This window comes from Sinocyclocheilus grahami, unplaced genomic scaffold (genome assembly GCF_001515645.1).
Source record: "Sinocyclocheilus grahami isolate Dianchi unplaced genomic scaffold, SAMN03320097.WGS_v1.1 scaffold320.1, whole genome shotgun sequence".
In the NCBI taxonomy this organism is placed as follows: Eukaryota; Metazoa; Chordata; class Actinopteri; order Cypriniformes; family Cyprinidae; genus Sinocyclocheilus; species Sinocyclocheilus grahami.
The window spans coordinates 737,803-756,393 of NW_015505499.1; the positions used below are offsets into that span (position 1 = coordinate 737,803).

Genomic DNA, 18,591 nt, shown 5'->3' on the forward strand with positions numbered 1-18,591 from the left:
TTTTTTCAACTAGAATTAACATCAGAGGTTCGGCAAATGACAAACCCATTAAAAGCATACATTTCTACATTTAAGAGGTATTTTGAGTATTTAAGCAGCTTGTTTCTGTGTAACGGGGTCTGTGGAATTTCTCTGCCCCTTTAAAGGCTGTAAAAGTAAGTTGAAACAACTCTAAATTCCATCAGTGAGGGCATTTAGAAGCACCGAGGTCTACAAAAGGACGCCTTGCAGGCATTTTTGGTAAGAATATCTATCATCAGAGACACTCTTTCACAAGGACAAAGGGGAGATGGAGCTATGGGGGAGGAAAAGGTCCCAAACTCGGCCAATGACGAACCAACCCCCTGCTCTCTTTTAAATATGTTACTCCTCCTCTAAACTTTTCCTGCCTGGCTTGTGGGCTGATTGTGGTGACTTTACGGTGAGCCAGGGACGAGTCTGTGTGTGTGTGGTGTGGATTACTATTGAGGGCATGTCAGGATCCTGTTTGAATTGCTGAATGACTGGAAGTGAACATGATGTCTAAGCTCAGGTTTTGGCTGTGCCTCTTTATTGTGGTGTGCTTGAGGATACACCACACGCATGGCTGGTTCTGGTTCGATGACTCGAAAGAAAATGCAAAGGGCGCACAGACACCGGCTTACCTGACAACTGTAAGGCCCACATCACCCCCAAGGACAGAACCGCCCAGAACAACAGGTACAAGTGCTTCTGTAACTGAGGTCCTGAAAGAGGTCAGTTCTGATGGAGGTCATTTTGAGAGGAAATCAGAGTTCAGGTCTGGGTTGGGGGTTGAGTCAGAATCTATAAGTGGGTCATGGTCTGAATTTGCTTCCGGATCTGGATCTGGATATGAAAGACAGGATGGCTATGTTACGTCAACCAACTTTTTGGGTATTGCTGGTGAAGATGCTAGATTGCATGTGGGAAATTTTAAACTTGAGACCAAAGAGGAGCAGATGGATGGACTTCAGCGCATCAGCCATCCAACAGACAGTCAATTTAATGAAAGAATCAATGTTTCTCATAAAAATGTTAGCACTTATAATGATTCAAATAGGCGTAATTCTACAGAGCATGATGATTATGATAACACAACATTGTATTCCTCTGAATACTCTGTCTCAGATAGTCTACTAACCATTGAAAGCGAGTTTTTAGTAGCTAGCATTCCAACGGCCATTGAATCCCCGCGCTGCTTGCCAGTCGATTCTCATTTGCCATTTTGCACCAGAATGGGAGTGGAGAGTTTCACAGTACCAAATTTTCTAAATCAAAGCAGCGTGGAGGAAGTTCAGGTGGTTTTGACCAAATGGGCATGGCTGTTGCGGTCAAACTGCCATTATAGCTTGGAATGGTTTTTCTGCCTGCTGTTGACACCTCGGTGTGGCCCACCTGGACTGCCGCCTTCACTGCCCTGTCGCAGTTTCTGCGAGGTCCTGCGTGACAGTTGCTGGACACTCCTGGATGAGGGCCGCCTCCCCGTGGAGTGCCACTCTCTGCCCGAAGAGAAGCATGATGGGTATCGGTGCTTGTCAGTTAGTAACCAGAAAGGTAACGGCCGGTTAGAATGCCATCTCTTTTGCTCTTAAAAAAGGAGAGAGATGCATTTTCAACCAGTACCACCTGTCTGTCTGTTTGTCATTCACCAGTCCTCACAAGGGGTTTTGTTTGTCCGTAAGTGTTGTGTGGTCTTCAACAGTTGTAAGCACACAGATTCTCTGGGGAGATGTTTTTTAACGCATTCACTCTGCATGCTTGTCAAAACTGCATGGAAATGTGAAGGATGACTGCATGGCAATACTAAATCAAGTCTTTGCATGTTTATGTCTTTGTATTTCAAAGCACATGCGACTCTCAATTCCCACGGTCTTGGATTGTTGTGGTTTTCAGTTTTCAGGCCTAGATGGATTTTTTAATATTTATAATTTAAAATGATTATAATTAATTATTTTATCATTTATTTTAAAACATATGTTAAATATAAGCTAATTTTATTAAATATAAAATATTTTATATTTATTAATTTATTTTTCTTTCTTTTAGTTACCCAGCTTTTTTATTGCCTAAAATTATCAAGTAATCAAGAATGGCTGGAATTGTCCTGTAAATTCATTGGTCAGAAGATGTGGGAATCATGACTCTTAACCAATGTGTGAATCCCTGAATATGTGCAGCATCTATAATAGCATAACCTAATCTGTTGAGTACATTTAATTTAATTATGTAAATATGGATGGTACAAAGTAGCTTAACTTTGTTTAGCAGTTGGAGGAATGGGCGAGAGGTATGATTTAAACTGGGACTCCTCCCTGAGTTGTGATTGTATTGTACTTGCACAGATAATATTTTTTTTCATAAATGTGGTTAGACCTGGTGAACATAGGAGAATAAATTTGTAAAAGATTGTCAAAAAATTCACCATAAAAATACCCCACATTCTTTCTTAACCTATGTGGTATCTTAGAACTGGTATTTGTCAAGTACAAGTAAACGCAGAGAAACACCTCTGCACATTGATCTTCTCTAATGCATGCTGTTTCTTATCAGAGTATGCAGTTGGTCAAATTGTTAACCTGTAAGCTGAATGTATTACATTCTTCCATGCAAGCATGTATTTTAAGGCAGGGGAAGGTTCCTTTCTCTCTGATTTATTAATAAATAGCAATGCAAGTTAAACAGAATCAGTTCTGATGTCGTTAGTAGGTATGTTCAAAATGCCATGAGCTGTCTTGGTTAATTTGGTTTTATTAAATAAAGATGCTCCAGAGTCTTCTGTACTTTGCCTGGAACTAAGTGTTTTTTTCGTATTGAAACATGAGCTCTTTTTATTGAATATAGGGTTGGGAGGCAAACACTTTGATCTCGAGTTGTTTTTGACAGCGAATGCCGTTCATATGACTTTTCCCCCTCATTCCAGAGTTTATTCTTCACTGTGGAGGACAGATAAATGTTCATCGTCTCAGTGGCTGGAGGATAGTACCATCTGTCTTCTAATAAGTATGTCTTTGTGCTGAGACGCAGTAAATGCAGCTTTCAGGTTAACATTTTTGGCAGGAGTGACTTTAAACAGAATTGTTAGTCCATATGTTCAGGCTGAATTTATGATTGCAATCCTCTGCCAAGTAAATCCTGAGAGCATACCGTTGGTATTTGTGTGGTTTTGTGATAAACATCTAGAAACACGGTTACAGAATAAACTGTCATGTGAAGCAAATGAACATATATAAATACACAATGAGCAAACAGAGTCTTGATGAATAGCTACTGCGAATGGTTTTATATGATTAAAAAAAACTTTTTTCTTGCTTGAATTTCCTGTGTTTGCTGGGGCCAAGTGCTCTTTATCTTAAAAGTGTGTCTAAAAAAGGCATTATCTTTCAGACAGCTTGATATATTGACAACTTTGAGTGGACATCATGTTTGAGGAGACCATCTAAGTCAATCTGAAGGGGCACAAATATGCAAATAATGATATTTTGGTACAAAGCCTATAAATATGTATTTCAATCATGACAACTCTCGGAACATTTCAGCATGGTGATGGATATGACCATGTTCATGTATTTGGTCTTGGCGGAACAGATCTGCTACGCTGCTGCTGAATTGCTGCTGCTGTTGGTTATTGCTGTAGTTGTAGATCATTGCTGCTGCTGCAAGCAAGTACAGGAACTTGCTACTGCCAATTCATACGGCGATACGGTGCCGTGAGTATTTAAGACATACTGCTGCTGCACAAATAACATATAAAATAACCCCGTAGCAGATCTATACAGGTGGAGCTAGGGAAGGAGGAGGGTTTCAGAGAACTCTGAAAGCGCGCTGCAGGAATCTCAAGTGAATGCTAGCCAGCCATATAAATGCAAGGCAGTAAGCTCATTGGCTGCATATGCAGCATGAACCAATCAGCTTGTGCCAAGTTGTTTAACTCTCTGAATATCATCGGTTACGTTAACAACCCGTAGCCTGTGCCATCTAGAGTTTAATGACTGAACTATATATATATGCTATTGTAACAGCTTTCCCCATGCATTGTGACTATAGGGGCAACATCAAGTTTTCAATGATATGTATTGTTTTCCTGTGAATAAATGGTAGAGATATCCAAGACTATGTATATGGCTATATATAGAAACTACCTTAAAAATCCTACCTTAAGAAATATTTACTGGATATATATATAAACCAACTAACCCCGGGCTTTCTTGTATGTTAGATTCTGCTGTAGATTTGGAGATGTCTTTGCGTGTACAGGATGTTTAATTATTTAGAGTAATCTTAAATAATGGAAACATCTAAATTAAATTAGATCTGGCAGTGTTTAGAGTCATTCAGGACTGATTTAGGGCAGATAAGATCAAACCACAATATTAATGTTTTTTATAATGCAAGCAGCATGTCAGAAAGTAAGGCTTTCTCAGCGGCTGTAAAGCTTCCTGTAAAGCGTCCCTATGGTCGTGCAGATTGCACATGTTTCTTCATGGTTTGAGTTATGCTAATTATACAGTTCTCATGTTAGCTACATGTGAGGGATTTGACGTTTGTTTCATCGCAGGCTAAAAAGTGAATTCCAGGTGTGTGGCTTGTGTTGGAAAGTGAAATTGTCTGGGGCAATAGATTGTTAAGTGGGACAGCGTCTAGCCATTGTTAGTGTTTGTGAGGCTCTGGGGCCATGTGTAAAGGACAAGCTAATATGTAACAGATTGTCTAGTCTTCCTTTAACTACAGTTGATTGGTTTTCTTGTTAATTAGTCTGTTATTTTAAGGTATTTGCATTCCTCATCAGAATTCCCCTCTGCTGGGAAAGCCTTTGAAACCTTACTTTTAAAAGAGTAGTTAACTGCAAAAAAGCTCCTTAGGTAGCAGCATCTTTGAAGATGATGTATTTGTATTTGTCTGGCACAAAACAGTCTAAATTATTTAGGATGACTGTATTAAACTGAAATATAAATTTGCAGAATATTACCTTGTAAGGTTTGTGACCGAGTGATTTGAAGTGAAGTGTTTTTTGAGACATCAATTGATTCACACACAAAAAAAAGAATTGGACTTTTAAGGAACAGAGATGTATTGCTTTGATTTACATTATTGTTCTAAAGTTTGGGGCCGGATAGTTTTCTATTTTAATATAGTTTAAATTGCAGTTTATTTCTGTGATAACAAAGCTAGATTTTAAGCAGGCATTACTCTAGTCTTCAGTCACACAATCATTTGGAAATCGTTCTAATATGCTGATTTGGTGCTCAGTAAACATTTCTTATTAGTATCGTTCATATTTTTGTGGAAACCATGATACATTTTATTCAGTATTCTTTAATGAATAGAAAGTTTAAAAGATACAACAGCATTTATTTGAAACAGAAATCTTTTGTAACATACTAAATGCACGCACTGTCACTTTTGTTAAATTTAATGGATCCTTGCTGAGTAAAAGTAATAATTTCTTTCAAACAAACAAAACAACAACAAAAAAACATCCTACTGACCCCAATGTTTTGAGCTGCAGTGTAGCTTTGACCACTGTAACATTATTTTTTAAAGCTGCTGTAACAGTGCTAAAAATTGTTCTGTAAGTAATGTTACTCCCTCTCACTGCTGCTCATGCATTTCATCTTCTGTACGGTCTCGTCTCATATCCTCCCATGACTGGGAGGATCTCAAATGAAAGCTTCTCAAATAGTGTCACAGATCATAATGGGGTTATGTGGTGTCTGGGCTCCAGTGAAGCTTGTAGATAGAACTATTAGATTTGGGAAAAAATGGCTTCATTGGGAAAATGGAAGTGATTGTGCTAGGTTTCTCATTGGGTCAGAGGCCTTTCATGGACCTTTTCCACAACAATGGAGTCTCTTGAGTGCCAATAGACAGTGTGCTCAATTCATTCTGTAATGGATCAACTGAGAGGGCAATTGCCACGATGACTTGACTGTCAGAAAAAAAGTTAAAATGTGGAAGTGTTGTGTTGAGAATCTTAGCAGAGATGTTCTTTGTGCCTTTATGGCGCCTCCAAGGTTAAACGGGTTTGCTGGGGTAAATTGGCAGTGTTGATGTCAAATTGGATCATACAGTATTTCTGTCTTCAATTGTATTGGCTAAAGAAATGGAAGTGTTCCTTTGCAGGTTTCCAATTGCACGGAAATGTATTACGGTCCAGTCTTTAATGCTCTCTAGTGTGCAATAAAAGGTACAAATCGACAAATTTGTACACAGCCCTGTTTGGTATAATTAGGTCATCTGTGACATTTGACTTGAAATGTACACCCGTTCTTTACTCACACAAATGATCATGCTCCATATTCAAGCTTCAAAGTGCAAGATTGGTGAATGACATTGATGATTTTGCCTTTTCTGTCAGGATTAAGAAGGGACACCCAGTAAGTGGCTCTTAAAGCTTTAGGATAAACTGATTACAGCTCACATCTTATTTAAGCTTGATTAGAAATTACATTCTGCGGCAGCCACAGATTAAAGTGACAAACTTGTGTAAACTAATCTAACTTTAAGCTAAAACTCATAACAAGAAATCTGAAAATGTATGAGTTTTTTTGTATTCATGATCTTAAAACAGTGTTAAAACTTACTTTCTTCAATTGAAGTTCAGTTTGATTCATGTTTTATTGATGTGATGTGAAAATGTTGCAGTTTTCACATTTTCAGTTTTATAGGCCCCATTGTCATTTAGATATGCCCCGTATACTCTGTTGTCAGCGTGTAGACTCTGCCTCTTGCCAGCTATAATCAGGACCTAAGCATTTCTCATGATCCCCTAAAGTCATATTTTGATGTGTGACTTAAAATGTGTAAGGGGCCTGAAGTTTAACATTATATTTGCGTTTTCAGTAATAAGGGCCACTAGCCTATAGCACCTGCAATAGTTTTCATGTTTGGTTTAACCAGCCTATTTAGCTTTAATTAAATTGCTAATTTTTAACTCTAACTAGGTGGCCCTTTTTTTCTTCTTCACCAGATCACAATGAACTAGTAAAACATTGACGCATACTGATGTCAAGGTTGGCTTGTTTGAGGAACATGTGAATGTTACAGGTCATCAGCAGTGTGTCATGGAAAGAAGTTAATATACCTCAGCAGACATGTAAAAGTAGTTTTTTTTTTCTTGTACAAGATGAAATCAACTAGAACTGACAGAGTAACTGTTTTAGCCAAAATATTTACTTTCAGTAAATAACATCAAATTATCCATTTATAGTTGCATTGTATTGTTTGTCTCCTCTTAAATTTTTTCAATTTTCATATTTTTGTTACATTTATATATTTTATTTTAAATATATTATTTGTGTTATATATATATATATATATATATATATCAATTTTTAAAGTCTTTATGATTGATAGTCATTAGTGTCAAATGTCTGGTTTGTTGTATTCATGTACAAGAGCAGACACACATGGCCTCAGGGGCTTCTGTAGGTCTCATTCTATCCCGACACACATCTGGATTCGGGAATTAGAATTTATTGCCTGCTGTCAGAAAAGCAAAAGTCCGGGATTTTGGTTTCCCTAAAGTGATTTTCACAAGCCCGACATGTCTCAGAAAACTTCAGTCTCGCATTGAAGTGGCCATTAGTCATTGAACGCTGGTTTAGCATGTCCACTGTTTACACAACAGCACCTGAACATGTGCAGGAATGCAAGGTGAGCTCCAAAAGCTCCTCCTCTTTTAAGCTTGTCATTATCTTGTCATGATCTAAAGACATGGTTTACGCTTTGAATAGTGAAACTCGGAAGAGTGGTTCTCCTCTGTCTAGTTAAATCAGTCCAAACATTAGGTTCACAAGCTAAACATTATCCACTAAAAATGCACGTCACACCAAAACCATATGTAAGGTGTATTTTCTTTCTAATCCTTTCATGTACAACAAAGACAAGAAGAGTTTTGTTTCAACTCATAACAAAAGCACCATCTGAAGAACTTAATAATGAGTATGTAAGCCCCTAAAGGACTTTGATGCTTGTTTGATAAATAAGACCATGTGCTCATGAGCTGTACTTGGTAGTCTTTTTTTCAGACCGTTTACAAAGTCGTCATGGTTCAAAAGACTTACTTTACAGCATGAAAGCAGCTCAAAGTTGACATAATCCTTAATGTTTCTATCAACGTTTACAAAACACACATTTATACATCAGTATAATGAGAACTTATGTAATTTAGTGTTTCATGTTTTTTTGCTTGGGCTTTCACTTCATGCTATTTCATTTTGTCTAACAAAACAAAATCATCTTTCATGTGATAGAAAAAGGAGGGATGTTTTGGCAAGAAACCCTGTTTTTACTTTTCTATATTTAAAAAGCAGAATCGCCCAAAGGATGTGTGTGTGTATGTAGGCAGGAAGGGTCTTTAGCTGTCCAGCTGTAACCTCACACCTTTCCCTCCTCCTCATGACATGTCAACACATGGACCCTGTGATGTTTCCATGTCTAGCTTATCTTCACAACTGGCTAAATATGTCTGTGCTGAGTGATATTAGCATGAGATTGAAGGTTTCCTTCCATAGTTCTTAAAGTCTCATGATCTCACCCAGCAGTCTGAGTTTGATTTATAAATACACTATAAAGTAGTATCCAGTAATGTTTTGTTTTGTTTTTGAGAAGACTTTATTTTATCGAAATTCGTTTTTTATTTTATTTTATTGACATTAGTTTTCTCAAAAATGTAATTTCTTCAATACTTTGTATCAAATTCTGATTACATGGCTTTTATTTTGGAGCCTAAATTTGTAATAGTTGGCAGGAAATTCCCGTCTCAGGCCATAACAAGTTTTATATCCCCTCGACTCAAGCATAAGTACTTTTTTTTAAACTTGCTGTCTCACAAGTCTTATAAAAAATGTTTTAGGTTGTTCACATAGTATAAAACATATTTATATTTTTTGAAAAGAAGTGCATTACATACATAGTAAACTTCATCCTTAAGAATGTCCTCTGGGAGCAATAAATCCAAGGGGTCACTTTCTATTAAACCTGAGAAATTTTATTGGCTGATAAATGTACATTCTTGCTAAATCAAAAGTGTTGTATATTGTTTCAGGATATCAAAAAGTCCCAAACATGAGTTACATGAAATTGATTATTCTTTAGAGGGTCATCTGTTTTTTTTTATTCACACATTTTCCTCCTGAAAAAAGGATGAAATTACTTTGAGCTCACTCAAGATGCTGTGTACAGCCAAACATAATAAATTCTCACAACTACTAAAGTCAAGACGCACCCCTTGATTTCCCATCACAGCTGTTAATGTTGAGCACTTCCTCTACAATACATGTTTGAGCAGACTAATAAAGTGCTTTTTAACCTAGTCCCAGCCTGCTGCCCATCCCTGACCATTCACTTTTCCATTGTTCTTTGTGAAGTCCATTTATATTCTTTTCCTTTCCTTCCACAGAAGAAAGTGGAGTGTCGTTGTTGCAGTTAATTGGTGATCCTCCACCTGATGGCGTCTCCAAAGTATTTGACGATGCTAACAACCCTGGCTATGTGTTCGACCAAAGGTCCAATGTGGGTCAGTCAGCTGCGGCTCACCTGCCCAACCCTTTCTTCCATGACTTCTCGCTCATCTTCAACATAAAACCCACGTCCTCCAAGCCTGGAGTCATCTTCTCCATCACTGACCCAACTCAGAACATCATGTATGTTGGTGTGAAGCTGTCAGCGGTGGAGAAGGGCAAGCAGTATATCATCTTCTACTACACTGAGCCTGACTCACAGAGCTCATACGAGGCGGCCAGATTCTCTGTGCCCTCCATGGTGAACACCTGGACCCGGTTTTCCATCAGTGTTTTGAATGAGCGTGTTTCCCTCTACTTCAACTGTGACTCAGATCCTCAGGTCATCAGTTTTGAGCGGTCTCCAGATGATATGGACCTGGATGCCGGGGCGGGAGTGTTTGTTGGTCATGCCAGTGGAGCAGACCCTGATAAGTTTTTGGTATGTACACAGTCCATACTTTCATATCATGGTATCCCGGTTAAAACCAGTCAAATCAAGGTGGCTTAGGCCAGAAAAGGGAAAGTGCAATGAAAGTGTCTGTGCTTGAGTGACTTCTGCATGATTTGATTGCTCAAATTGGCCTGTTTAAAACACAACAAACATTCTTGTCGTAAAATGGTCTACTCGACTTTCCTTGTTGGAATAGAGTAGTTAATTGCTTTAAAAAACCACAGGGGAGCAATTAGCTCCTGTTAGTTTTGTCTGGCAGTGTCCAGCAGCTGACCCCACAGCTTGATTTCAGATCAGTGAAAACTGACCACTGACCTATTCTTCCCCTGAATTAAGTCAGATGAGAACTAACTTTATTTTATTTTATTTTATTATTTTTTGTTTTGTTTTTTTATTCATCCTTTTTTTTTATCAAATTGTATTTGTATATTATGTATTGGTTATTTTTATTTTATTTAATGTTATATCAGTTAATGCAAAATATTATTTATATATTTAATATTTAATGTATATATTTGTTTATTTTAACATGTCATTTCATTTTTTGTGTAATTGAATTGCGTACTTATTTTAATAATTCATGTTTAATTGTATTTATATCAATTTATATCTGTATAGTATTTATATCAATATCAAATTATATTATTTATTTTATAAATCTTATATTATTTTATATATTTATTTTAAAATGTAATTTATTGCCTACTTATTTATTTCTTCCTTACTTGATGAATTGTTTAATATTAAGTTTGATATTTAGAGGCATTACTTATATTTAAAAAACAAACAAACAAACAAACAAACAAACAAACAAACAAACAAACAAACAAACAAACAAACAAACAAACAAACAAACAAACAAACAAACAAAAACCTTAAGATTTTAAGGTATTTTATCTTTTTTGTCAGGAAAGGCAGTTATCTTTTTGTCACATGAAGTTATCTTGAGTTTTTATCAAAAACATTACAACTTAATATTAAACGAAAATCATCCAGGAATAATTAATTAAATAAATAAAATATGTAATTAATTATATTACATTTATTTAAAAAAAAAATCATAAATATATAAATAATATATAAACTTCATAAATAATTTGTTGCCACTATGAACTTGAAAAACAAAATATCATTTAAAATATATATACAATTTACAGTATATACGAAAATAATTAACAAGAACAGCTTTTATAGGCCAACAGATTCTTCACCAGCTGCTGTACTACTAAAGCAGCCTAACTGATCTGTGAAGTGATGTGATTGAATGCCCTGCCTTGTTTCCACCAGTTATGCTAGTGCTTTCAAGCATGTTCAATAACCATAGTGAGGCAACTGAGGCAGCAGAAATGCCTCACATTTCCCAGAGCTCATAATGGCCACTCAAAAGCAGATGGATCTTGTTCGCTTCAGTATGGCTCCTTGTTTCATGTGGCTTCCATTTCCTGTGGGAACTCCACCATAAGGAGATGGCCATCATAATTACAGACCTGATTAAGCAGGATATGATTGCTGTTTCATCCCTCTCATTAAGACCATGTGCTTATCTGCAGAACTGTGGGGCGATCAGGTCTGTGAATCTGACCCCGCGTTGGGGCTGTAATAGGGTCTTGGCAGGTCACAGCGTGAAACAAAAGGGCAATTAAGACATCATAAAGCTTCCTTCACTGGATTCTGCTACTAAACCTTTGACCTTAGCTCTTGAGACATGAGAGGGGAAGTCCTGTCAGATCTTACCAGCAACTTACCCACAATTCCTATTGCCCCAAAGGGATCTTGAATGGAGATCAACTTAAAGCGATAGTTTACCCAAAAATGAAATTCTATTAATTAGAAATTCTACCTGTATGAATTTCTTTCTTTGTAGGCCACAAAAGAACATATTTGGAAGTTCATGCTGTTCCTTATGATAGTGAATAGTTAATCAGATGTCACACCAAAGTACCCTAACAGTAGTCCATAGACTATATTGCACATTTTGATAGCTTCGTGTGAGAAACACTCATTATTCACTGAAAATCTTCTTTTAAAGTTGCTTTCAAATCTCATTCATGTGATGCATTTTGAAATTTGCCACCCAATAATAGCTTAAATGTTGGTCTTCTACTCCTCAGAGTTATCATATATTTATATCAATTTATATCTGTATAGTATTTATATCAATATCAAATTATATTATTTATTTTATAAATCTTATATTATTTTATATATTTATTTTAAAATGTAATTTATTGCCTACTTATTTATTTCTTCCTTACTTGATGAATTGTTTAATATTAAGTTTGATATTTAGAGGCATTATATTTAAAAAACAAACAAACAAACAAACAAACAAAAACCTTAAGATTTTAAGGTATTTTATCTTTTTTGTCAGGAAAGGCAGTTATCTTTTTGTCACATGAAGTTATCTTGAGTTTTTATCAAAAACATTACAACTTAATATTAAACGAAAATCATCCAGGAATAATTAATTAAATAAATAAAATATGTAATTAATTATATTACATTTATTTAAAAAAAAAATCATAAATATATAAATAATATATAAACTTCATAAATAATTTGTTGCCACTATGAACTTGAAAAACAAAATATCATTTAAAATATATATACAATTTACAGTATATACGAAAATAATTAACAAGAACAGCTTTTATAGGCCAACAGATTCTTCACCAGCTGCTGTACTACTAAAGCAGCCTAACTGATCTGTGAAGTGATGTGATTGAATGCCCTGCCTTGTTTCCACCAGTTATGCTAGTGCTTTCAAGCATGTTCAATAACCATAGTGAGGCAACTGAGGCAGCAGAAATGCCTCACATTTCCCAGAGCTCATAATGGCCACTCAAAAGCAGATGGATCTTGTTCGCTTCAGTATGGCTCCTTGTTTCATGTGGCTTCCATTTCCTGTGGGAACTCCACCATAAGGAGATGGCCATCATAATTACAGACCTGATTAAGCAGGATATGATTGCTGTTTCATCCCTCTCATTAAGACCATGTGCTTATCTGCAGAACTGTGGGGCGATCAGGTCTGTGAATCTGACCCCGCGTTGGGGCTGTAATAGGGTCTTGGCAGGTCACAGCGTGAAACAAAAGGGCAATTAAGACATCATAAAGCTTCCTTCACTGGATTCTGCTACTAAACCTTTGACCTTAGCTCTTGAGACATGAGAGGGGAAGTCCTGTCAGATCTTACCAGCAACTTACCCACAATTCCTATTGCCCCAAAGGGATCTTGAATGGAGATCAACTTAAAGCGATAGTTTACCCAAAAATGAAATTCTATTAATTAGAAATTCTACCTGTATGAATTTCTTTCTTTGTAGGCCACAAAAGAACATATTTGGAAGTTCATGCTGTTCCTTATGATAGTGAATAGTTAATCAGATGTCACACCAAAGTACCCTAACAGTAGTCCATAGACTATATTGCACATTTTGATAGCTTCGTGTGAGAAACACTCATTATTCACTGAAAATCTTCTTTTAAAGTTGCTTTCAAATCTCATTCATGTGATGCATTTTGAAATTTGCCACCCAATAATAGCTTAAATGTTGGTCTTCTACTCCTCAGAGTTATCATATGGCTTCAGAAGACTTGAAATAGAGCAGAAATAGTTCTACTATAGGACTGATTTTATTGTGCTTCTTATCCTTCTGGAGCTTGGCGGCTCTTGGGCCGCATTCATTTTATTGCATGGAAAAGAGCAGCATCAACATTCTGCTAAACATCTGTACTTTTGCCTTCCACAGACTAAAGCAAGTCATATAGTATTGCAGCAATATGAGAGTGATTAAACAATGGCTGAATTTTTATGATGAACTACCCCTTTAATGAGACATTTATATTAGCCATTGAACATAGAAATGTGTTGCTGGTATTGAATGTTATCAGCATCTGTGCTGCAAACCATGAAAGGGAAATCTTACATGGAGACAGATAGCCATGTGTTTTAAAACTAAGATATCAGGCACACATTGTTATCTGACTGCCAGCGTTTTTGCCGTGGAAGGCAATGGCATGAAAAAAGTGCAGTGGATTCAGTTTCTAATGAGCAGCTGCCCTACAGTCACCACACCTGCCATGGCCATCAAAATAAGCTCAGTAACCTGTGCGTGTGTTTGTTCTAGGGTGTTATCGGCGATATAAGGATGTTGAAAGACCCTGGGGCAGCTGAACGACACTGTGAAGAAGATGAGGATGACTTTGATGCGGTAAGACTTCAAGCCCATAAGTGTTCAAATAAGAGTGTCTAAGGACTTTTAAAGGCTTTTTTGGAGCATTTATTTTGTGTTTAGTTTGGATCGTTTAGGCATATGTGAACACTCCAATCATTGTTGGATTCCAATATATCTCAATATTTTCTGGGGGTTTATTGATAATGATAATTAGATATTTTGCTGAGTGTTTTTGTATTGGTACCTTGGCTGGTTAGGCCTGTCACAGACAACTGACTCCTGAACGTTTTATATTTTTCATATTCTGTGCAGTGGTTAATACACAGCAGTGACAGAAATGAATGCTTTCACTATTCTGTAATATTATTAGGCCCCTTAAACCAAATTCATTTTTAAACATGTAAATTTCAGTATTTAAATAGGAAACTAAAACCACCTGTAGGTGGTGGCAAGTCTTTGTCTTAATGAGTCGAGTCATTCAAACGATTCCTTTAAACATCTGATTCCTTCAGTCACTGAATCATTCATTAAACTGATTTGTTCAAAACATGATTTCATTTGGGAGTTTTCATTGACAAAGAAAAGCAAAAACAGAAAATAAAACATAACTCAGTCAAAACATAACTTAACCTTTTGATTTTATAAAACAGTTCAAAGAGCAATATGACATTTACATTTGTGATGATATTCAGGCCTTGTGTGATATTGCTTAACTATATAATTTGAAATGCTCAAACTGAATCAAGAATAAAATGCAACATTGTAACAGTTTAAGTCCTTTTTTTGGAACCAAGCAAATTATATACATGTCTAAAAATGCCCTAAGTGAAATAATCATTTTCACTCATGTGTCATGCCTTAATTATGTCTCAGCTTCAGCGTCTCAGCAGCTTTGCCTTTGAACTAATTGTGAAAAGAGAAATAGCTACATAAATGCTTCACATCACAGCTACACACACTCTTGAATGTTAAGCGGTTCTAAAATGGGTGATTAATCCAAAGATTGGCTAATGCAATGAGGTGAAAAGTACTGAAATTGTCCTCTGGGAGATCAGTTGCATAAATCACGGTCTAGCCTGTATTCTCAAACAAGTGGATTGTTTTTTATAAAAGGAAAGATTTGAAGGCGTGTGCTATAGTCAGTTATTGTGTAGTCTTTTATAAAGGAGACCAGTGTGAAAGGAATAGCTTGCCTGGTGTAAATGTTCAGATTTAGACTCTCTTCCCCAGGTGACTAATCTCAGAATTGTTGCGGCATCATTTTACATTTATATTTATGCATTTGGCTGAAGCTTGAATCTAAAGCAACTTATAGTGCATTTTATGGTATATATATATATTTTATTAGTTTGTTTCCTGGGAACTGAACCATTGTCCTACTTTGGTCCTACCAAATGAGCCGAATTTACATTAAACCTGAACCTTAAAGGAATAGTTCACCCCAAAATGAAAATGTTGTCATTATTTACTCATCCGATGTCTTTTTCCAACCCCTTATTATTTGTTCTTCCTTGAAACAAGAAAGGCGTGCAGACTAAATGTCTGAGATCTTTTCCACACAACAGCTGGAAAATAGTTTATTTATAGTTAAAAATAAAAAAAAGCTTATTTATAGTTTCAAAAAGGACAAAAATATCATAAAAGCATCACAAAAAATGATAGTTGAATGGAACAGTTTCATAATTGATGAGCTTTGCACACAGATATTGAACTAAATTAAAACAACACTTAAGTCTTAACCTAAATTGAGTTAGTTTCGTAATTGATGAATTTTACAACATTAACAATTATTTTCCTGTATTATTAATGTAAAGCTGCTTTGAAAAAAACAACTGTATTGTATAAAGCGCTATATAAATAAATATGATTTGTATTTCATGTAAGAATGAAAATAACATGGGTTCGGAACGACATAAGGATGAGTAAATTTTCCTTTTAACCCTGAAAGACCCAAATTTAGAAAAAAAAAACTGTGAAAAAATTATTTCACCATTTATATGTTGTTGTGGGAGGCCTCTAATGCAGAAATAAATTAGTTTGAACATTTTTGATATTTTAGTATGTTTTTAATGAAATGTACCTGGAGTGTTTGTCGACTGATAGTGCTTGGAATTCACTTCCATTCATTTCTAGAAAAGAATGTGTCGCCTCCAGTTAGGTTTTCCACAGGATTAAGCTTTAATGCCCATCACTGTGACGCGTGACGTATTACATGCCCTCCAGTCATCTAGATAACAGTGTGATGAAAAGAGTCTCTCATTTTTAACACTCAGGGAATTAATGTAGTTTTCCGTTCTCCTTCAGAATCTACAGGGATCAGGTGATTACGGAGCAAGTGGAGATGGAGAGGGACCACCATCGGTCCAGGTACTACTTTTATTTTCCCTCAGAAAGCTGAGCTCACATTTGTAAACTTGTTGTGATCCATTTAATGTCCACACTTAAAACATCTAATGATGATCCAGAGGCTCCCCGCTATTTCCAGAGCAGCAGCCTGTGAGTTCTGGCAGGTCTGTTGCTGTGCACTTGCTCATCTTCTGGGGGAAAGTCCCGGATGAATGTTATTATCTCCAGACCAATCCCAGATGTTAAAGCCCATCTTCCCATGCCTTGTGTTACTAATCCAGAAATAGGTCATGTGGAAATTGAAATGAACCCTTTGCTACTGATGTGCGAGGCCTGTGTCTGAGCTTGCCAGAGCTAATTACAATGGAAAGAAACCAGGTGGCTGTTAGGTGTGGACTTCTTCTATAAGTGTCTACTGTTCAGTTTAGTGTCATTTAAGTATGTTTAGGCCATTTTTTTGTTTTGTTTTTTGTTTATTAATTTTGCAAGTATATTGTAGTTACAGTATGTGAAGGTTACTGCTTCTTAGCAGCGTCTTTCCTTTCACTTACAAGTATTTATTGCCATTATATTTGTTTTAACATCTTTAAACAGCTGCTGCCAAGCATGCAGGTATTAATTTAAATCTAACCTAGTCATTTTAAATTACACAGTTTTTGTTTGCTTTTGCAGGACACAATGTGTTTTAACACGCTGTGACAGAGAGAATTATGGCATTCCGAAGTGCTGTAAAGTAAACTTTCTTTTGTCTTACCATGGAATCCATTTTGATGGATGCCACATTCCCCTCTGGGATATTTTCCACGCTTGTTTCACAGTCAATCCGACTCGCCTTGGATGTTGGAAAGTGCATTTGAGGAGAGGGCACCTAGTGGGCATGCATTCCTGCAAACTGTGTAGGCCTCTTTGTATAATCTAATTTTATCCGATTATTATATCTAGAGGGAGAGGAGTAGTCTTGTGACAGTGTGGTAAACACATGTTTGACTTCATTACACTTTTCTGTAAAAAAGAAATGGAATTTCAGTATGTCTTTGGTGCTCAAGTATTATTAGTGTGTAATTATTTATCTCTAATCTTAAAGTCATTAAGCATATAGAGACAAGCTTGTATACAGGGGTCCAAAATATGAGACCACACATGAAATTTTTACTTGTATTTTGCATTCTTTTAAACACACATTATTAAAAATGTTTATTCGATTTATTATTTTCTGATCAGTTGATTAATTCTTTAGTTAAACTATCAATAAATAATAACAGTAACTTCTGCTATTAATCTTTTATAATTTTTTTCAAACGTTGTCTCATAATTAATACTTTACAAAAATAAATAATAACAACAACTAAGAAAGAAAGAAAATAATAACAATAAATAAAGAAAATAATAACAAGAGAGAAAAAGAGAAATAATAATAAATAATTAATAAAAAATAAAAATGAAAGAAAGAAAATAACAATAAATAAATAATAATAACGAGAAAAGAGCGAAAAAGAAAAATAATAACAATAAATAATTAAGAAAAAAGAAAAAAGAAAGAAAGAAATAAAAAGAAAGCAAGGAAGCAAGAAAGAAATAATAATAACAAGAAAGAAAGAAAGAAAGAAAGAAAGAAAGAAAGAAGGAGAGAATTACAGGGCAGTGATACAATACAATCAATAGAAATGCACATTATGGCTGCATTCACAGTTACTGTTTGGGACTGACAGCATTTGCTTACAGGTGAGAGACTTGAAATGTTTTATTTATTCAGCAGATTAAAACATCTGCTTGAATACATATCTGTATGAATGAACAGCTGAAGTCACAGCTGCATTCAGGACACTAGAGCGACAGAATCAAAAATGGCGTCATAACACCGGGAAGTTTTATCACAGCTGACAGCCCGTTTTTAAATAAATGAGCCCAGTCAAGGCTTGTCCAATCCATCACACAATTAAACATCTAACAATGACTTTAAATGCTTTGTTAGCGAGAGCAGAGAGCGCGTGCAATACCAAGAAATTGTTTCCAATACCAAGAAAATGAAGAGTTAGTTTTAAAGTTTACATATATATAAATACAAACATACATACATATATATATATATGTGTATATATATATATATATATAT

At 35.8% G+C, this 18,591-nt stretch overlaps 1 protein-coding gene across 1 annotated transcript in view; it reads left to right on the forward strand.

Moving 5' to 3' along the window:
• The first annotated feature begins 495 nt into the window (after positions 1-495).
• LOC107602140 (collagen alpha-1(XVIII) chain-like) overlaps positions 496-18,591 on the forward strand; it is a 33,425-nt gene continuing 15,329 nt past the window's right edge. The window contains exons 1-4 of the mRNA XM_016294551.1: positions 496-699; positions 9,401-9,942; positions 14,085-14,168; positions 16,437-16,499. Of these exons, the coding sequence (XP_016150037.1) occupies positions 516-699; positions 9,401-9,942; positions 14,085-14,168; positions 16,437-16,499 (873 nt within the window). The 5' untranslated portion in view covers positions 496-515. The remainder of the gene's footprint in view (positions 700-9,400; positions 9,943-14,084; positions 14,169-16,436; positions 16,500-18,591) is intronic.